Here is a 21,980-nt window from a genome sequence, read left to right on the forward strand (position 1 = left end):
AGGCAGATTCCGCAATGACCGTGGAGCTGCTGAGGTGCTCATATCCAGAATCCTGCCATCATGCCATGAGCCAAAATCAAGAGTTGAACGGACTAAGCCACCCAAGTTCCCCTTTTATTTATTTTAAAAGTAATGTCCATGCCTAAAGTGGGACTTGAACTCATGGCCCAGAGATCAAGAGTTGCATGCTCTGCCTGCCTGGCTGGCTCAGTTGGTGAACGCATGACTCTTGATCTCAGCATTGTTTTGAGCCCCATGGAGAAAATAAAGATTACTTAAAAACACAATCTTAAAAAAAAGAAAAAAAAGAATTGCTTGCCCCACTGACTGAGCCAGCTAGGTTCCCAGAACTATAGATTTAAATATAAATTCTTTTTTAAAATATAAATTCTGACTTTGAGCCCTTTTTGCATTAGAGTAACAGAAGGAATTCATTAATAAATTTAATTTGCAAATCCTACTTTAAGTCTTTATGACTAAGTATCTATATTTTAAAAATTTCATGCTAATTCAAACATTGACTCTTTTGATTTCTTTTTTTAAAAGATTTTATTTATTTATTTTTTCATGAGAGACACACAGAGAGAGAGGCAGAGGCACAGGCAGAGGGAGAAGCAGGCTCCATGCAGGGAGCCCCACGTGGGACTTGATCCCAGGTCTTCAGGATCAGGGCCTGGGCTGAAGGTGGCGCTAAACCGCTGAGCCACCCTGGCTGCCCCCTCTTTTGATTTCAATCATCTCCAAATATCTTTCAAATTTCCTTTCAACATAAAAGATGAGATTATTGAGTCTGTGTTGTTACATACATGTGTAAGAGTTTATTTGTAGGAAGTAACGTACAAATGCACACATACGTATATGTGCATACACTCTTTACCCATTGAAGACTTTCTGAACTCACCACATACTTCTTTTTTCTTTATTTAAATTCAATTTGCAACATATAGTATAACGCCTGGTGCTCATCACATCCTGTTCAAATATTTCTAAACCCTGTATTTATTCCTAATAACATCCACCTGAATCAGAAACAAGGAAACCGAGGTTTCAGGTTGATTACATTTTTATAATTATATAACAAAGTTTTATTTATTTATTTATTTATTTATTTATTTATTTATTTATTAAGATTTTATTTATTTATTCATGAGAAACAGAGAGAGAGAGAGAGAGAGAGGCAGAGACACAGGTAGAGGGAGAAGCAGGCCCCACACAGGGAGCCCGATGTGGGACTCAATCCCAGGTCTCTAGGATCAGGCCTTGGGCTGAAGGCGGTGCTAAACCGCTGAGCCACCTGGGCTGCCCTATAACAAAGCTTTAAAACTTTTGTGTACTTTCTGGAATTATATGTAAATGGATTAATGCAGTATGTACTCTTAATTCTTATATTATTACTTTAATTCAGAAAAATTTGCATTTTAAGTTGTATTATATGTCATTGTATTTCAATGAATTATTTAAAAGAAATTAATCTGTTATACCTAATCAATTAATTCAACAGGATATAAATTTAATATACAAAAATTTACTACAACTCTATACACTAATAAGAAACTATCAGAAAGAGCAATTCAGAAAGCAATCCCATTTACAATTGCGCCAACAAGAATAAAATATCTAAGAATACATTTAAACAAGAAGGCAAAACACCCATACACTGAAAACTATAAGACATTGGTGAAAAAAATGGAAGGTGACACAAATGGAAAGATATTGGTCTTGGCTACAATTTTTAGGATTTGACTTGAAAAGCATTTTTTTTGTATAGGGAAGTTGAATTCTAAGAAATGGAAATTTCTGGAAGTATATAGGAGCAAATTCTACTTCACAATGATCAAAAATCATGGCTTTGAGCCTTGTAATCAAGTGCACTTCTTCACCACCAGGACAATTATCTCTTTTACAGCTGCCCTCCTGAAAAATCTCATCAAAGCCTCCTTTATGTCTCTGTTCCTCATGCTGTCGATAAAGGGGTTCAGCATGGGTGTGTGCATTACCAAGGCTACTGCAATTGAGTGGGAGCTCTGGGAGCAGTACAGATGAGGTACACTCCCAGGACTATGCAATAAAATAAGAAGACAACTGAGAGGTTAGCCAGAGCAATTTACACATTTAATGCAATCCCTATCAAAATACCATGGACTTTCTTCAGAGAGTTGGAACAAATCATCTTAAGATTTGTGTGGATTCAGAAAAGACCCCAAATAGCCAGGGGAATATTAAAAAAGAAAACCAGAGCCAGGGGAATCACAATGCCAGATTTCAGGTTGTACTACAAAGCTGTGGTCATCAAGACAGTGTGGTACTGGCACAAAAACAGACACATAGATCAATGGAACAGAATAGAGAATCCAGAAGTGGACCTTAAACTGTATGGCCAACTAATGTTTGACAAAGCAGGAAAGACTATCCACTGGAAAAAAGACAGTCTTTTCAATAAATGGTGCTGGGAAATTGGACATCCACATGCAGAAGAATGAAACTAGACCACTCTCTTTCACCACACACAAAGATAAATTCAAAATGGATGAAAGATCTTAATGTGAGACAAGATTCTATCAAAATCCTAGAGGAGAACACGGGCACACCCTTTTGAACTTGGCCACAGTAACTTCTTGCAAGATACATCCATAAAGGCAAGAGAAACAAGGGCAAAAATGAACTATTGGGACTTCATCAAGATAAGAAACTTCTGCACAGCAAAAAAAAAAAAAAAAAGTCAACAAAACTAAAAGACAACCTACAGAATGGGAGAAGATATTTGTAAATGATGTATCAGATAAAGGGCCAGTATCCAAGATGTATAAAGAACTTATTAAACTCAACAGCAAAGAAACAAACAATCCAATCATGAAATGGGCAAAAGACATGAACAGAAATCTCACAGAGGAACACATAGACATGGCCAACAAGTACATGAGAAGATGCTCTGCATCACTGGCCATCAGGGAAATACAAATCAAAACCACAATGAGATACACCTCACACCAGTGAGAATGGGAAAAATTAACAAGACAGGAAACAACAAATGTTGGAGAGGATGTGGAGAAAGGGGAACCCTCTTGCACTGTTGGTGGGAATGTGAACTGGTACAGCCACTCTGGAAAACTGTGTGGAGGTTCCTCAAATAGTTGAAAATAGATCTGCCCTAGACCCAGCAATTGCACTGCTGGGGATTTACGCCAAAGATACAGATGCAGTGAAATGCCAGGACACCTGCACCCCGATGTTTCTAGCAGCAATGTCCACAATAGCCAAACTGTGGAAGGAGCCTCAGTGTCCACCAAAAGATGAATGGATAAAGAAGATGTGGTCCATATATACAATGGAATATTACTCAGCCGTTAGAAACGACAAATACCTACCATTTGCTTTGACGTGGATGTAATTGGAGGGTATCATGCTGAGTGAAATAAGTTAATCAGAGAAGGACAAACATTATATGTTCTCATTCATTTGGGGAATATAAAAAATAGTGAAAGAGAATAAAGGGGAAAGGAGAGAAAATGAATGAAAATATCAGTGAGGGTGACAAAACATGGGAGACACCTAACTCTGGGAAACAAAGAAGGGGTAGTGGAAGGGGAGGTGGGCGGGGGGTTGGGGTGACTGGGTGATGGGCCCTGAGGGGGGAACTTTTCAGGATGAGCACTGGGTGTTATGGTATTTGTTGGCGAGTTGAACTCCAGTAACAAAAGTTTAAAAAAAAGAAGAGGACACCTGAGAGGTGAGATGCAGAGGTGGAAAATGCTTTATACTTGCCCTGAGCTGATAAGATTCTAAGTATGGAGGAGATAATCTTAGAGTTTGAATAAAGGATCCCAGCAAGGGGACCACCAGCCAGCAACATAGTTGAAACATATAGCACTGTGTCATTAAGAAAGGTATCAGAACAAGCAAGTTGGATCATCTGATTGAGTTCACAGGAAAAAGTGGGTGATTTCCAAGGCTGTAGAGAAGGACAACTGCAATGCCATTAAACTTTGTTTTTTTTTTTAAACATTTTTAAAAAATTTATTTATTTACGATAGTCACACTCAGAGAGAGAGAGAGAGAGAGAGGCAGAGACACAGGCAGAGAGAGAAGCAGGCTCCATGCACCGGGAGCCCGACGTGGGATTCGATCCCGAGTCTCCAGGATCGCGCCCTGAGCCAAAGGCAGGCGCCAAACCGCTGCGCCACCCAGGGATCCCGCCATTAAACTTTGTAATAAGGAATTGAAGACACTGATGATCCAGGACACTAGAACCAGCAGTCCACCGAGCTGGGGTTTGTGATGACCATGTAGTGCAGGGGGTGGCAGATGGCCACGTAGTGGTCATAGGCCATTTCGGACAGGAGAAAGTAACCCAGTCCAGCAAAGAGTAGGAAAAAGTATATCTGTGTGATGCAGCCTTCATAGGTTATGACTTTAATCCTAGTCTGAATGTTATGGAACATCTTGGGGATAGTGGTGGAGGTGATACAGATGTCTACAAAGGACAGGTTGGTGAGGGGGTGTGGAGGTGGGGGTCAGAGCTGACAGCCAGGATGATGAGCCAATTTCCAATCACAGTGATCAGGTACATGGAGAGGAAAAGCCCAAATATGAGGGGATGCAGTTCTGGTTTGTTTGATAATCCCAGAAGAAGAAATCCTGAAATTTGGGTATTGCCTGATCCCATGTGGTGGTGTGATGACTAGAAATTAGAAAAAATGATTAATTTCAACACAAATGGGCATTAGTAATTTGGTAGAAATGATAGCATTACAATATCATGTGCAAAAAAGAAGCAGGCATAAAAGAAAATAGATGGGGTGTTATCTTTACTAGGAGTTCAAGGGGCTCAAAAATAAGGTGACACTTGAAGAGAGACCTCAGGGAAGTCTGCATGGAAGACACGAGTTTATTTGTGGATGTGTGGGCCCTGCAGAAGAAAGAGCCAGTGCAAAGGCCCTGTGGAAGGCACCTGTTTCAGATGGATATCTAGGACTCAAAATAGAACTGGAATGGTCAGAAGACAAGCAAGAGGGAGAGTGATGAGAGGTGGTGTCAGGAATGTTGAAGAATGAGATGGCCTCCCCACTGCAGCTGAGACTTCAAGACACAGGGAGGCCTTCATTCACATGGTATTTTTGAACTTCATTAATTTGTTTCCAAGGAATCCTGTCAATAAAAATGGATCCCTTCCTTATTTCCAAGTGTTGGTTAAGACCCTGGAGTCTTGGGGGATCCCTGGGTGACTCAGCGGTTTGGTGCCTGCCTTTGGCCCAGGGCATGATCGTGGAGTCCTGGGATCGAGTCTCTCATCGGGCTTCCTGCATGGAGCCTGCTTCTCCTCTGTCTGTGTCTCTGCCTCTCTCTCTCTCTATCTGTGTCTCTCATGAATAAATAAATAAAATCTTAAAAAAAACCCTGGAGTCTGTATTTTAAAGGTACTATATTGGCACACTACACATTTCTGGGACCATGTGACTACCAGGCTCTTCTCAGCCCCTCCTACAATATTTAGGAAAGAAATGATACTAGTTAAGCTCTCAACATCAAATTATCATTGCCATAAAGAATATAGAAAAGTACTCAAATTCCAGTTGGTAAGACGCCCATGATCATGTAACTTGGTGTTTTAATTTAATAGGACCGTTTTGTCCCGTATTTACAGAAGTATAAAAAATTCAAAAAGAAGAGAAAATGAAGAGGAGGGAGAAACATTTGATAAGCTCATGTGGTCCTTGAGAGATATAGATGATGAGAAAGCTTCACTGGTCCTGGCTGCATTCCAACCCTAGGTATTGCCCCTTGATGCGCAGAATAACAAAGCCACAAAAAAACAATTCTCCAAAGAGAAAAAAGTGATATATTTATGCGGTGTCAGGACACCTTAATGTATGAACATCCTCTAGAAATATGAGTAAAAGGAATTAATCCACAATTGACCAAAGGAAATACTTAACTTACAAAAATATTGGGGATTTATCAAGATGAAATGGTAAAGGACTTTTCAAAAATGATATTAAATGCAACTTTTGGAATCAGTAAGTGAGTTTTGAACCTTGGATCTACCACATGATCCCTATTTGATTTTGAGAAAACAACCAATTCATTCTAAAATAATAATATTCTCACCGGAATAGTGGGGTAGTGATATCCATCCTCCTAAGGCGGTTGACAGATTGGGTCCATATATAAAAAGTTGAGCATGGTTCCTTCCTGTTAGTATATGAATGGTTATTCTCTCTGTTCAGACGTGTTTGTACGTGTGTGTACACACACATGTATTTGTGTGTTTGCACATGCACACAAACTTGATCATAACATAAAAGGCATATTTACTGTGGATGGTTAAAAAAAAGGAATACACTGCAGTAAAGGAAAAAATGGTTTTAATAGAAGGTCAGTGCCTGTTAATGTAGGAAAATAATATAAATGGGGAGGAGGGCAGAAAGATGGGGTGACTGGGTGACGGGCTCTGAGGGGAGCACCTGACGGGATGAGCCCTGAGTGTTATCCTATATGTTAGCAAATCGAACTCCAATAAAAAATATATAAAAAAAGAACTTTTGAAAACCTTTGTTTACAGAGCAAGGAGAATGCAGCCAGTAGATGGAATAAGGCTGCTAATCACTGATCTTGATATAAAGAGATTAGTCTGGGTTATCTAGATGTGATTAGTGTAATCACATCTACAGAGGAGAATGGTCCTTTAAACGTGAAAGAGGGAGGACAAAGAACTAGAATCTGAGAGACATTTTCAGACTCTGTGCTGTGGGCTTTGAAGATGGAAAATGTCAGTGAAACAAAAAAGGCAGGTAGCCATGGGAAAGTGAAATAGGAAAGGGAGTGAATTCCCCTCTGGAGTGTCCAGAAGGATCAAAGCCCGGCAGACTCTTAATTATAGCCCAATGAGACCCATTTTGGGCTTCTGACCTTCTAGAAACATAGGATAAATCTTTGTTTTAAGCCACTGATGTGGTCATTTGTTACAGCAGGAATTGAATACAGACATTTGTTCAGAAAAGTATTCTTTGTAGGAATGGAGTTTGAGCCTTTCAACTCATTCAGTCAACTTCCCTTGGGTAAAGGCATTTGGTATTGAAATCCCACCTAAAATGGAAGGAGAAAATCAGTTTCAGCTTGGAGATAATCTGTCCCTTTAGCTGGACAGTGATTTCCCACTGCAGAAATACAAATGTGGTCGTGATTCTGAGGACTTTGAAGATTTGAGATAAAAAGAACCAATTTCTTTTTTTTTTTTTTTTGGTTAAAATTTTTTTTAAAATTTTTATTTATTTATGGTAGTCACAGAGAGAGAGAGAGAGAGAGAGAGAGAGAGGCAGAGACACAGGCAGAGGGAGAAGCAGGCTCCATGCACCGGGAGCCCGACGTGGGGTTCGATCCCGGGTCTCCAGGATCGCGCCCTGGGCCAAAGGCAGGCGCTAAACCGCTGCGCCACCCAGGGATTCCCAATTTCTTATTAAAATTAAGGTCACCCGTTCTACTTAAATGTTTGTGTCAAAATCCTACGTTCTATGCTGATTCAAATATTTGTTCTTTCAATATATATTCCCTCCAACTTCCAGGTTTTTTCAACACAATAGATGAGATCTAAATAAGTTTCTGTGTGTCTACATAAATGTGTGTGAACACGTTTATTTGAGATAAAGATGTATACAAATGTACACACACATACACATACATTCTTAACCTTGAACGTTTCCTTGGACTTCAACAAAGTGCTTCTATACATTTATTTTAGAAGACTATAATAAAGACAGGCTTGGTTAGGGTTCTTTCAGGCCACCAAGAGAGGCTGGAAGGAGATGCCTCTTTGCACAAAAAAAAAAAAAAATGTGACCTGAATCACATGTCTGGATGGGAATTCAATCTCTCTAATGAGTCATTCTTTGATCCTGAGTATATATATGGATGATAAAGAATTGATGATATTGATATTGTTCAATCATCACCCATTTCATAGTTGTGACAAAATTTAGAAAGGAGGAGATATTTAATTTAGAGCAAAGAGTCCTATTTCTATGTTGCAGAAAGAGAAAGACATTTCAGTAAAACATCATAAACATGCCAAGCAAACCAAACCAAACCAAACCAAAACAAAACCAGCCAAAAACCATGCCAACCAATTCTTCATGCCAACAGAAAAAGCACAGATTTTGTGCATGGACACCAAACTTCATACTTCAATGAATGGATGGACAGCATACAATGAAATATTTTGCTCAGTAATACAAAGTATACTTTCAATTTTTCTTCATTATATTTAAGATCTTCCCTAGCTCAAAGGCAATATGAAGTTAATCTATTTTAATATTTGTTTCTGTGTAGACCCCACTTGGAGACATGTACTTGGTAATCATTTTTCCCATCACTGTGGTAGGCATGGTGGACATAGCTGGATAGGAGAACATGACCCTAATAAGGAGAATGGAACTCAATGACTACCTATAGACAAAATACAAGTTAGCCTACATTTTCAGGATAAGCAGTGAAGGCAATGATGTACAAATTATTGATGTGCACTAAAGAGAAAAACCGGGATCTCATACTTTCATTTATTGTAAAATTATATAAATATCAAACTATTTTTAGTTTGATATTAGTTAACAAACTATTTTTTTCTACATGAAAAATATGACTCAATGTTGGACAGGATGCGGAGAAAAGGGAACCCTCTTACACTGTTGGTGGGAATGTGAACTGGTGCAGCCACTCTGGAAAACTGTGTGGAGGTTCCTCAAAGAGTTAAAAATAGAGCTGCCCTACGACCCAGCAATTGCACTGTTGGGGATTTACCCCAAAGATTCAGATGCAATGAAACGCCGGGACACCTGCACCCCAAAGTTTCTAGCAGCAATGTCCACAATAGCCAAACTGTGGAAGGAACCTCGGTGTCCATCGAAAGATGAATGGATAAAGAAGATGTGGTTTATGTATACAATGGAATATTACTCAGCCATTAGAAATGACAAATACCCACCATTTGCTTCAACATGGATGGAACTGGAGGGTATTATGCTGAGTGAAGTAAGTCAATTGGAGAAGGACAAACATTATATGTTCTCATTCATTTGGGGAATATAAATAATAGTGAAAGGGAATATAAGGGAAGGGAGAAGAAATGTGTGGGAAATATCAGAAAGGGAGACAGAACACGAGAGACTCCTAACTCTGGGAAACGAACTAAGGGTGGTGGAAGGGGAGGAGGGCGGGGGGTGGGGGTGAATGGGTGACGGGCACTGAGGGGGGCACTTGACGGGATGAGCACTGGGTGTTATTGTGTAAGTTGGCAAATTGAACACCAATAAAAAATAAATTTATTATAAAAAAAGAAAAATATGACTCATGACTATCCTTTTAGTAAAATAAGAGAAGATTACTTGGGATGATATATGTTCTTTGAGTAGAAAGTATCCATTTTTAAACTAAAAGATTATTTATTTGACAGAGGAGAGGGAGAGAGCAAGCATAAACAGGGGGACTGATAGAGGGATGGGAGGGAGCAGGGAGCCTCACCAAGCAGGGAGCCCAACATGGGGCTCAATTCCCAGACCCTGGGATCAAGACCTGAGCTGAAGGTAGCCACATAACCAGACTGAGCTGCCCAGGTGCCCCGGTAGAAAGTATTCTTTTTTTTTTTCTACTTTTGTTTATTTATTTTTCTTTCTTTTAAAAAATATTTAAATTCAATTAGCCAACATATAGCACGTCATTAGTTTCAGATGTAGTGTTCAGCTGCATATAACACCCACGGCTCATCACATTATGTGCCCTCTTTATGCTCATCACCCAATTACTCCAACCCCCACCCATCTCTCCTCCAGCAACCCTCAGTTTGTTTCCTATAGTTAAGAGTCTCTTAGATTTTTCTCCTTCTCTGATTTATTCCCATTCAGTTTTCTTCCCTTACTCTATGATCCTCTGTGCTATTTCTTATATTCCACATATGAATGAAACCATATGATAATTCTTTCTCTGATTGACTTATTTTGCTCAGAATAATGCCCTCTAGTACCGTCCACCTCAATGTAAATTGTAAGTATTCATCCTTTCTGACGGCTGAGTAATATTCTATCTATGTATCTATATATCTATCTATATGTCTATCTATCTTTCTATCTATCTATCTATATCACATCTTTATCCATTCATCTACCAGTGGACTTCTTGACTATTTTCACAGTTTGGCTGTCGTGGACATTGCTGTTATGAACACTGGGGTGCAGGTGACCCTTCGTTTCGCTACATCTGTATCTTTGGAGTAAATACCTAGTAGTGCAATTGCTGGGTCATACAGTAGCTCCATTTTTAACTTCTTGAGGAACTTCCATACTGTTTTCCAGAGTGGCTGTACCAGCTTGAATTCCCACCAACAATGCAAGAGGGTTTCCCCAGTAGAAAGTATTCTTAAGAGATCCATGGTACCCCATGATATAAATGAGAATTTCCAAATATTTTTTACCAAGGTTGGAAAAAACTTTGAAAAAGTAGGATATGGACAAAGAGGAAAACTATGTATATCAGACAGAGTAGAAGTCTAATAAAGTGAGTGTATGGAGAAGCTGAATTCAAACAAATGGAAATTCCAGGAAATAAATAGAATGAGCAGATTCTACTTCCACTGTCTGATCAAAGAATGGCAGTTCCTGGCTCTGAGCCTGTGAGTCCTGAAATCATGGGCATTTCTTCAGCCCCATGACGATTGGCCCTTACATCTCTGGAACCCCAATGATTCTTTTCAGAGCCCTCTTTATGTCTTTGTTCCTCAGGCTGTAGATGAAGGGGTTCAGCATGGGTGCAACCAAAGTGTACATTACAGAGACCACTGCACTTGTGTGGGAGCTCTGGGTAGCAGCAGAGCTAAGGTACACACCAAGCATCGTACAATAAAATAAGGAGACAACTGAGAGGTGAGATGCACAGGTAGAAAATGCTTTATACTTGCCCTGAGATGATGAGATTCTGTGTATGGAGGAAACAATCTTAGAGTAAGAGTAAAGGATCCCAGCGAAAGGACCACCAGCCAGCAGGACAGCTGCAAAATACATCACCAAGTTATTAAGAAAGGTGTCAGAACAGGCAAGTTGGATCATCTGGTTGAGTTCACAAAAAAAGTGGGGGATTTGGAAGTGTGTACAGAAGGACAGCCGCAACATCATTAAACTATGTAACAAGGAATTCAGGATAGACATGATCCAGGACACCAGAACTAGCAGTTTACAGAGATGAGGGTTCATGATGACCATGTAGTGTAGGGGGTGGCAGATGGCCACATACCGGTCATAGGCCATCACACTCAGAAGAAAGATGTCTGACACGGCAAAGAGTATGAGAAAATAAATCTGTGAGATGCAGCCTTCATAAGTGATCACTTTGCTCTGAGTCTGGATATTCAGCAGCATCTTGGGGATGGTGGTGGAGGTGAAACAGATGTCTACAAAGGACAGGTTGTCAAGAAAGAAGTACATGGGGGTGTGGAGGTGGGAGTCAGAGCCAATGGCCAGGATGATGAGTAGATTTCCAAACACAGTGATCAGGTACATGGTGAGGAAAAGCCCAAATATGAGGGTTTGCAATTCTGGTTCCTCTGTTAATCCCAGAAGAAGAAACTCTGAAATTCGTGTATCATTTCCTGGTTCCATGTGGTGGAGATGACTTCAAGGACAGAAGCAAATAGCATGACTAATTTTCACACAAACTTATGTTACTCTCAGATTTGAAATGCTTTCTTTTTTATTCTAGAAATTCACTTCAATATGTTATGCCAGTAAATGGTCTCCTTAAGGAGATCCCCCGTACCACTATAGTTGTGGAATTTTTGTTCCAATCACTTTTTTCACAAAAGGCCCTGTATTCTACAGTTTTAATTTAAAAATTATTCTAAGTTTTGGAAACATAGATTGAGCTCTGGTCACATTCTGGCATGTCTAGGCAAGGAGTATGGGGTGCTAAAGTACAAAATGATAGAGAAAGAATACATTAATAAATAAGAAAACTAAATAGCATTTCAGTTGGTGGCGGTGGTATGAAGAAAGGGAAAACAGGGATAAAGCAGAGAAGGATAGGGCATGCTATTTTCATGGATATGAAGGCCATTCTGCAAACAGGAGGGCACTGGAACACAGACCTCAAGTTAGAGAGGGAGGTAGACCAAGGTTTATGGGGGAAGTGTGTGCCCGGCTGAGGGAATGGTCAATGCAAAGGCCCCAAGGAAGGTAGTTGTTTCCAATGTTCAGGTTGAAGAAGTAAAGCCAGTGCTGCAAGAGGAATGAGCAGGAGGGAGATTGAGGAGAGACACCATCAGACACGCTGAGGAGAGGAGTGTTCTCTCTGCTAACTCTGAAACCTCATGACACAGGGACTTCCCTGTCCACAGTGCCTCTCCCACTGTGTTCATCCTGTTGCAAAGGCATCCCAGGAATTGAACCAGATCCCCTTCTTAGTGGCTCTCTTGATTGAGTTCTGGCCCTTGTGTTGTGTCATCTTGGGATTTAGGAGTCCTGGCACCCTGCTGTGAGGACGGCTCACGCTCTACAAGTCACACACCCACAGGATACCATGGCTTCCTGGGTTGTGTTATTTTCCTGTCTTTCTCAGCCCCTGCCATCTTGGTGATGCCATGAATGGATTCAATCCAAATAGGCCAGATCAATGATCTCTCATCTGCAAAATGTAGAAATGGCTCCCAGAAATGCAAATTCTTAAACCTCTCAGCCAAATAATAATATATATGTATTTTAGTGTACACTCCCCGCCTCCGAATGAGCAAACAGATAAATCAACACCTCAGGAAAGGAAGTATATACAAAACAAAAGCTGGGCATTTTAATGTCAGGCATAGAAGACTTCTATTTCCTTTATCTCCTGCATCATTATTTGGCTGATTCATTTCTGTGTGGTCTGATAGAGGATGAGGTTAGTCTCTTTCTCCCTTTACTTATGTGGCATCTTTTCATTGATATTTTTTTGGTTTTTTTTTTTTTTATTGGTGTTCAATTTACTAACATACAGAATAACACCCAGTGCCCGTCACCCATTCACTCCCACCCCCCGCCCTCCTCCCCTTCTACCACCCCTAGTTCGTTTCCCAGAGTTAGCAGTCTTTACGTTCTGTCTCCCTTTGATTTATCTTATGACAAACCCAAAGGGCACACTAATCCTCAAGCTGGATTTCATCCAATGTGTGAAGGGGTCCCCAAGCATGCCCTATAATCCTGCCCACACCATGACAATTATAACATTTTGTACTCAATAATTTGCTTCCTATCATTCTGTCAGTGGATACATATCACACACACAATTATTTCATTGTACTCTTCCCTTACTGTGATGATACATGATTCAAAAGTGCAGAGGCTTCATCTTCTTTTTCACTTTTGTTTTTTCACCAAGTTACATGAATATATGTGCTTAGCAAAAAGCCTAAAGAATAAAAAAAGCCCTCTAATACAAATATAGAATGAAAAGATTGAAGGGATTACAAAATCAGGTTAAAATGCAAAATAAGTAGTTTCATAACAACTGTCCTAGGCAAATTTGTATGAAAACCCCAAACAGACTGAATTGGGATAAAAATAGCAATAATTAATGATATCAATATGGATTAATAATTAAATTGGGAAAGACCTAGAAAGAATATAACATGTAGTGTTCCTAGAATGTTCTGGTCCATGGCAGATGCTCAGGTTTTACTTGTTAAATGAGTCAGGAATTAGGTCTCAGTGTATAGAGATTTTATTTATTTATTCATGAGAGGCACACAGAGAGAGGTAGAGGGAGAAGTAGGCTCCCTTGTGGGCAGCCCAATGAGGGATTCGATCCCAGGATCCTGGGATCACACCCTGAGCCAAAGGTAGACACTCAACCACTGAGCCACCCTAGGTCTTAGTGTATAAAGAGTTTTTCCACATGGCAAGATTGTATTTCAATCATTGGAAAAGGTTGAATTGCTAAGTAAATGCTAGCATAAAGGGATATATGTTTGGAAGGATATGAAATTCATACCATCTCTCAGATCTTACTAAACCTCAGGGTAAGTATAACTATACAATATATTAGAATGTCAAGAGAACTACACATAAAATTTACAGTGTGGCAACATCACTTAAATAAAACAAGAAACTCAGGAGTAAGTAGGTAGACATTTAAATAAAAAACAAAATTTTTTTATAGTAAAATTATGTTTCAAAAGTCAATCAAGAAATAATGCTCTGAGGAAGTCATTTGAAATGCTGATAATATTTTAAAAATAAAAGAGAGAGGGGGAGACAGAATAATGAATGGGTATATAATGATAAAAGCCAATCAGAATGGTATCAAAAATATGAAGTTCACTGAAACTGAGGGATGGTTTAAGAAAACAAGAAATCTCTCTTTCACCCAGCAGCCAGGGGTAAAATTTCTAGAGCTCTACATTCTTTGTACTTGGAACTTTGAAACTGGTAACTAAGGGCTTACTGTGAATTTGCTGGCAGAAAAGTGAGTGTTACAAGGTTGAAGGCAGAACCTGAAGGCTGCTGTGTTCCAAATACTAAATAGTCTTTAACTCAGGGTTCCTCTGTCTCTGCACTAAGGAAATTCTGGCCAGAGCCTGTTCTGGGGTGGGGTGTGTGCTGTGCATGGTAGGGTGTTAAGAGTATCCCTGGTCTCCATCCACCCCTCTCCAGTGTGACAGGCAAAGCTGGCTCCCAACAGTGATCAATGTCACCCAGGGAACAAAATCACAACTGATATAGTACCACACATTCAGTTTAACACTCTCAACATACTTTCTCTAGCATTGCTATAAAAGTAATTTAATGATAAAGAATATGAAAGACTTTCAAAAGTGTGAGTAACTGTTACCCTGTGAAATTGACATTAGCACTAATAATACATTATTTAATCAAGCAAAAAACAACAAACACAGTGATCATTCACTTTGGGCTAAGTTGAATTGGCTCTCAGATGATGATGGATTCAATGTTCTTGGCTTCCATTCTCTCTGACCCTCTCGTCTACAGTCCACTGGGGTGTTGGACTCACCTGGCTGGGTGTCTGACAGGAAGGTCACCTTGTGGAAGTCTGACTTCCTCCCTGGATGTCAGATGATAGGAACTAAAGCTCTGTCATCAAGCAAGGCAGCAGGAAGGAGTAAAGCATTGGCCCCCAGCCAGAATTAGGACTCTGAATGAAGAGACAAGAAGCATGGTCTTCACCGTCCAAGGTTGCAGGGGGTGAGGGACTGGAGATGAGGAGACATTACAGTTCCGTGTCTGCTCATTAGGTGGATTTCCCTCTTGTGACTCCAACCACTGAGCACATGATTCCCAAGTGGAAAAGTCCTCTGGACAGAAAGATTGTTTTCCTAATGAACCTCAATTCCCAAAAGACTAGGTTAGAGGTCAAGTGAATCCAGTTTTGTTTTTTTTTTTTACTCCTTTCCTCTAATATTGCCCCCTTCCCAAGGTGTGAATCTCCTATCACCGTATCTCTGTTCCAATTTATAATTTTCTTCAAATCTAAGACTGAGAACTTACCTGGATTAGGTCTCTCCCTCTCTCTTTTTAAAATTTAAATTCAATTTGCCAACATATAGTATAACACCCAGTGCTCACCACATCATTGTGCCCTCCTTAATGTCCATCACTCAGTTACCCTTCTTCCTACCACTTTCCCTTCATCTATCCTCGGTTTATTTCCTAGAGTTATGGTTTATTTTCCTCTCTAATTTTTCCCTATTCGGTTTTCCCTCTTTCCCTTATGATCCCTTGTACTATTTCTTATATTCCACATATTAATGAAACCATATGATAATTATCTCTCTCTGATTGACTTATTTAACTCAGCATAGTGCCCTCCAGTTCCATCCACATCAATGTAAATGGTAGGTATTCATCCTTTCTGATGGTTGAGTGATATTCCATTGTATATATATGTAACTAATGCCTTTTAGTTTTGTTGATTGTTTTCTTTGCTGTGTAGAAGCTTTTAACCTTGGTGAAGTTCCATAGTTCAATTTTGCTTTTGTGGAAACAAAAAGCTGGGGGCATTACAATGCCTGACTTCAAGATATCCTACAAAGTTGTGATCATTAAGACAGAATGGTACTGGCACAAAACAGACATATAGATCAATGGAACAGAATAGAGAACCCAGAAATGGACCCAAGGCAACCAACAGAGGGACTGGGTGGCTCAATCAGTTAAGTGTCTGCCTTCAACTCAGGTCATGATCCCAGGGTCCTGGGATTGAGCCCTGCATTGGACTACCTGCTCAGTGAGGATCCTGCTTCTCCCTCTGCCCCTTCCCCTGCTCATGCTCTCTCTAGTTCTCTCTCATATTCTCTCTCTCTCTCTTAAATAAATAAATAAATAAATAAATAAATAAATAAATAAATAAATATTTAAAAGGCAACCTAGGGAATGGGTATTTGCAAATAGGTATTTGCAAATGACATATCAACTCTATGGTCAACTAATCTTCCACAAAGCAGGAAAGAATATCCAATGGAAAAAAGATAGTCTCTTCAATAAACAGTGCAGGGAAAATTGGACAAAGACATGTAGAAGAATGTAACTGGACCATTTTCCTATAACACACACAAAGATTAACTCAAAATGAATGTAAGACCTAACTGTGAGAAAGGAATCCATCAAAATCCTAGAGGAGAACACAGGCAGCAACCTCTTTGACCTTGGCCAGGGCAATTTCTTGCTAAACATGACTCCAAAGGCAAGGGAATCAAAGGTAAAAGTGAACTATTTGGACTTCATCAAGATAAAAGCTTCTGAAAAGTAGAAGAAACAGTCAAGAAAACTAAGAGGCAATCTATGAAATGGAATAAGATATTTGCAAATGCCATATCAGATAAAGGGCTTGTTTCCAAGACCTATAAGGAATTTGCCAAACACCCAGAAAACAATCAAGTCAAGAAATGGGCAGAAGATATGAACAGACATTTATCCAAAGAGCACCTACACATGACTAACATATACATGAAAAAATGCTCCACAGTACTTGGAATCAGGGAAATATAAATCAAAACCATAATGAGATACCTCACACCAGTCAGAATGGCTAAAATTAACAAGACAGGAAACAACAAACATTGGCGAGGATGTGGAGAAAGGGGAAGCCTCTTATAGTGTTGATGAGAATGGACAGTGTCATAGCCACTCTGGAAAACGATATGAAGATTCCTCATGAAATTGAAACTAGAGCTACCCTACAACCCAGCAATTGAACTACTAAGTATGTATCCCAAAGATACAGATGTAGTGACCCAAAGGGGCACTTGCACCCCAGTGTTTATAGCAGCAATGTCCACAATATCCAAACTAAGAGCTGAGATTTCCACTGACAGATAAATGGATAAGGAGATGTGATATGTATATACAATGGAATACAACTTAGCCATCAGGAGCAATACTTGCCATTTACAAGGACATGGATAGAACTAGAGTGTATTCTGCTAAGAGAAAGAAGTCAATGAGTGAGAGATAATTATCATATGGTTTACTAATATGCGGAATATAAGAAACAGCATAGAGGATCATATGATAAGGGAGAGAAAACTGAATGGGAAGTCATTAGGGAGGGAGAAAAACCATGAGAGACTCTTAACTATAGGAAACAAATTGAGGGTTGAAGGAGGGAGGTGGGTGGGGGATGGGGTAATTGGGTGGTGGCCATTAAACAAGGCATGTTATTTGATGAGCACTAGGTGTTATATACAACTGATAAATCATTGAAATCTACATGTGAAGCTAAGTAGGTAGTTTATGTTAGCTAATTGAATTTAAATTAAAAAAAAAATTTCCAGGCATTTGTGATCTAAGTTTAGAGAAACCATTAGGGATATATGAAAATGGAAAAGGGTAAAGAGTCTGTATATGAGACAGAGCAGAATCTTAATAAGTGACTTACTTAAAGGTATGGAGAAGTTGAATTCAAACAAATGGAAATTCCAGGAAATAAATAGAAGGAGCAGATTCTACTTCCACAGCCTGATCAAAGAATGGCATTTCTGGCTCTGAGGCTATGAGTCTTTCAATCATGGGCACATCTTCAGCCCCAGGATGACTGGCCACTGCATCACTGGAACCCCGAAGATTCTTTTCAGAGCCCTCTTTATGTCTCTGTTCTTCAGACTATAGATGAAGGGGTTCAGCATGGGTATGACTATGTGTACATCACCGAGGCCACTGCACTTGCGTGGGAGCTCTGGGGAGCAGCAGAGCTAAAGTACACTTCTAGGCTTTAGAGTAAAATAAGGAGACAACCAAGAGATGCACAGGTAGAAAATGCTTTATACTTGCTCTAAGCTGATGAGATTCTATGTATGGGGGAAACAATCTTAGAGTAAGAGTAAAGGAACCCAGTGAAAGGACCACCTGCCAGCAGCACAGTCATAAAATACATCACCATGTCATTAAGAAAAATGTCAGAACAGTATTCCTGATTACTTGATTGAGTTAAAAAATGAGGGATTTCCGTGCCTGTACAGAAGGACACCCACAACACCATTAAGCTCTGTAATAAGGAATTCAGGACACCGATGATCCAGGACACTAGAACCAGCAGTCCACAGAGCCAGGGGTTCATGATAACCATGTAGTGCAGGGGGTGACAGATGGCCATGAAGTGGTCTTAGGCTATTGTGGACAGGATAAAGTCGTCCAACTCTGCACATAGTAGGAAAAAAATACATCTGGCTGATGCAGCCTGCATAGTTAATGATTTTGTTCTGAGTCTGGATGTTCCACAGCATCTTGGGGACGGCGGTGGAGGTGAAACCATGTCTACAAAGGACAGGTTGGCAAGGAAGAAGTACATGGGGGTGTGGAGGTGGGAGTCAGAGCTGCCGGCCACAATGATGAGCAGATTTCCAGACACAGTGATCAGGTACATGGAGAGGAAAAACCCAAATATGAGGGGCTGCAGTTCTGGTTCCTCGGATAATCCCAGAAGAAGAAACTCTGAAATTCGTGTAACATTTCCTGGTTCCATGTGGTGGAGATGACTACTAGGAAGGTAGAAAAATAACATAATAATTTTCAAGGAAATGGCTTTCATTTATTTATTTGTAACTCTTTATTTTTAAACTTCAATTTAAATTCATATTAGCTAACATACAGTGTAATGTGACTTTCAGTTGTACAAATTTTTTAATTTTTATTTATTTATGATAGTCACACATACAGAGAGAGAGAGGCAGAGACATAGGCAGAGGGAGAAGCAGGCTCCATGCACCGGGAGCCCGATGTGGGATTCGATCCCGGGTCTCCAAGATCGCGCCCTGGGCCAAAGGCAGGTGCTAAACCGCTGCGCCACCCAGGGATCCCTGTTGTACAATTTTGTGATTCAACATTTCCACATTACACCTGTTACTCATTTTGGCAAATGCCCTCCTTAATCCCATTACCTACCTCACTCATCCCCTCACCCACTTTCCTTTGTCAATCAGCACTGTGTTCATTGGAGTTAAGGATCTATGTCTTGATTTGCTTCTATGTCTCTTTTTTCCCCCATGATCATTGGTCTTGTTTGTAAATTCCAGATATAAGTGAAATCATACAGTATTCATCTTTCTCTGACTTATTTTGCTTACAATAATATACTCTAGGTCCATCCATATCACTGCAAGTGACAAGATTTCATTCCTTTTTAAAAGTAATATTCCACTGTATTTATATGCTACTACTTCTTTATCCATTCATTAGCTGATGGACACTTGGCCTGTTTCCAAAGTTTAACTATTATAGAAAATGCTGCTAAATCTTATTTTTTGAATTGGTATTAAAAATAGAATTAATAGAATTTAAAAAATTCTTGGGTAAATACCTAGGAGTGCAAATTATGGATTATATGGTAGTTTTATTTTCAACTTTTTGAGGCACCTTCATACTATTTTCCACAGTGGCTGCACCAGTTTGCATTCCCATCAACAGTGTAAGAGGGTTCCCTTTCTCCGCATCCTCACCAATATCTCTTGTTTCCTGTGTGATTAATTTCAGTCATTCTGACTGGTGTGAGGTTAATATCTAATGGTAGAGTTGATTTTTATTTCCATGATGATGGTGATGTTGAGCATCTTTTCATGTGTCTGTCAGCCATCAGGACGTCTTTGGAAACGTGTCTATTCATCTTTGCTGCCCACATATTAACTGGATTAATTTTTTGTTCAGTGTTCAGGTTGATATGTTCCTTATATACTTTGGATACTAATAATTTACCTGATTTGTCATTTACAAATATCCTCTCCCATTCTGTAGATGAAATAATACCTATTCTACTAAATCTCTTTCAAAGGACAGAGAGGAAATACTTACAAACTCGTTTTATGAGGCCAGCATCATTTTAATTCCAAAACCAAAGATCCCACAAAAAAAGAGAATTATAGACCAATATCCCCGATGAACATGGATGGAAAAATTCTCACTAAGGTACTAGCCAATAGGATCCAACAGTATATTAAGAGAATTATTCATCATGACCAAGTGGGAATTATCCCTGGGAGGCAAGGGTGCTTCAACACTTGTAAAACATTCAACGTGATAGATCACATCAATGAGAGAAAAGACAAGAACCATATGAGCCTCTCAATAGATGCAGGGAAAGCATTTGACAAAATACACCATCCATTCCTAAACAAAACTCTTGAGAGTGTAGGGATAGAGGGAACATTCCTCAATTTCTTAAAAGTCATTTATGAAAGGCCACAGCAAACATCATTCTCAATGAGAAAAAACTGAGAGCCTTTCCCCTAAGATCAGGAACATGACAGGGATGTCCACTCTCAACACTGTTATTCAACATAGTACTAGAAGTCCTACCTTCAGAAAACAGACAACAAAAAGAAATAAAAGAAATTCAAATTGGCAAAGAAGAAGTCAAACTCTCACTCTTCGCAGATGACATGATACTGTACATAGAAAACCCAAAAGACTGCACCCCAAGATTGCTAGAACTCATACAGCAATTGGACAATGTGGCAGGATACAAAATCAATGCCCAGAAATCAGTGGCATTTCTTTTTTTTCTTTTAATTTTTTAAATTGAAGTTCAATTGGCCAACACATAGCATAACACCCAGGGCTCATCCTTCCAAGTGCCCCCCTCAGTGCTCAGCACACAATCACCCCAAACCCCGCCCACCCCCCCTTCCACCACTCCTTGTTCATTTACCAGAGTTAGGACTCTCTCATGTTTTGCACCCTCACTGATATTTTCCTTTCCCTCAATTCCCCCTTTTTTTGTTTCATGTCTTTAATCCCTTTAAATCTGGATCAGTTCCTGTCTTGTCTCTCTTTCTTTTTATCATCTTGTAGCTCAGCCCTTTAATTTGTTTTTGTTTTTTTATTATAAATCTATTTTTTATTGGTGTTCAATTTGCCAACTTACACAATAACACCCAGTGCTCATCCCGTCAAGTGCCCCCCTCAGTGCCCGTCACCCAGTCACCCCCACCCCCCGCCCACCTCCCCTTCCACCACCCCTAGTTAGTTTCCTAGAGTTAGGAGACTTTCATGTTCTGTCTCCCTTTTTGATATTTCCAATTCATTTTTTCTCCTTTCACCTTTATTCCCTTTCACTAATTTTTATATACCTCAAATGAATGAGACCATATAATGTTTGTCCTTATCGCATTGACTTATTTTACTCAGCATAACCCCACCAGTTCCATCCACGTCGAAGCAAATGGTGGGTATTTGTCGTTTCTTTAAAAAATTTTTTTTTAAATTTATTTATGATAGTCACAGAGAGAGAGAGAGAGAGAGAGAGAAAGAGAGAGAGGCAGAGACACAGGCAGAGGGAGAAGCAGGCTCCATGCACCGGGAGCCCGATGTGGGATTCGATCCCGGGTCTCCAGGATCGCGCCCTGGGCCAAAGGCAGGCGCCAAACCGCTGCGCCACCCAGGGATCCCCTTTTTTAAAAATAAATTTATTTTTTATTGGAGTTCAATTTGCCAACATATGAATACCACCCAGTGCTCATCCTGTCA

General features: G+C 39.8%; 1 protein-coding gene and 2 pseudogenes across 1 annotated transcript; all 3 read right to left on the reverse strand.

Annotated features, from left to right (window-relative positions):
- Nucleotides 1-1,862: 1,862 nt before the first annotated feature.
- Nucleotides 1,863-4,663, reverse strand: LOC119877307 (annotated as a pseudogene).
- A 6,040-nt stretch (nucleotides 4,664-10,703) lies between these two features.
- Nucleotides 10,704-11,636, reverse strand: OR7A56 (olfactory receptor family 7 subfamily A member 56). Its single transcript, NM_001388888.1, is given in 1 exon segment — nucleotides 10,704-11,636. A coding segment is annotated over 1 exon segment (933 nt).
- Nucleotides 18,056-18,981, reverse strand: OR7C42P (olfactory receptor family 7 subfamily C member 42, pseudogene; annotated as a pseudogene).

Source organism: Canis lupus, chromosome 20 (assembly GCF_011100685.1).
Source record: "Canis lupus familiaris isolate Mischka breed German Shepherd chromosome 20, alternate assembly UU_Cfam_GSD_1.0, whole genome shotgun sequence".
NCBI lineage: Eukaryota > Metazoa > Chordata > Mammalia > Carnivora > Canidae > Canis > Canis lupus.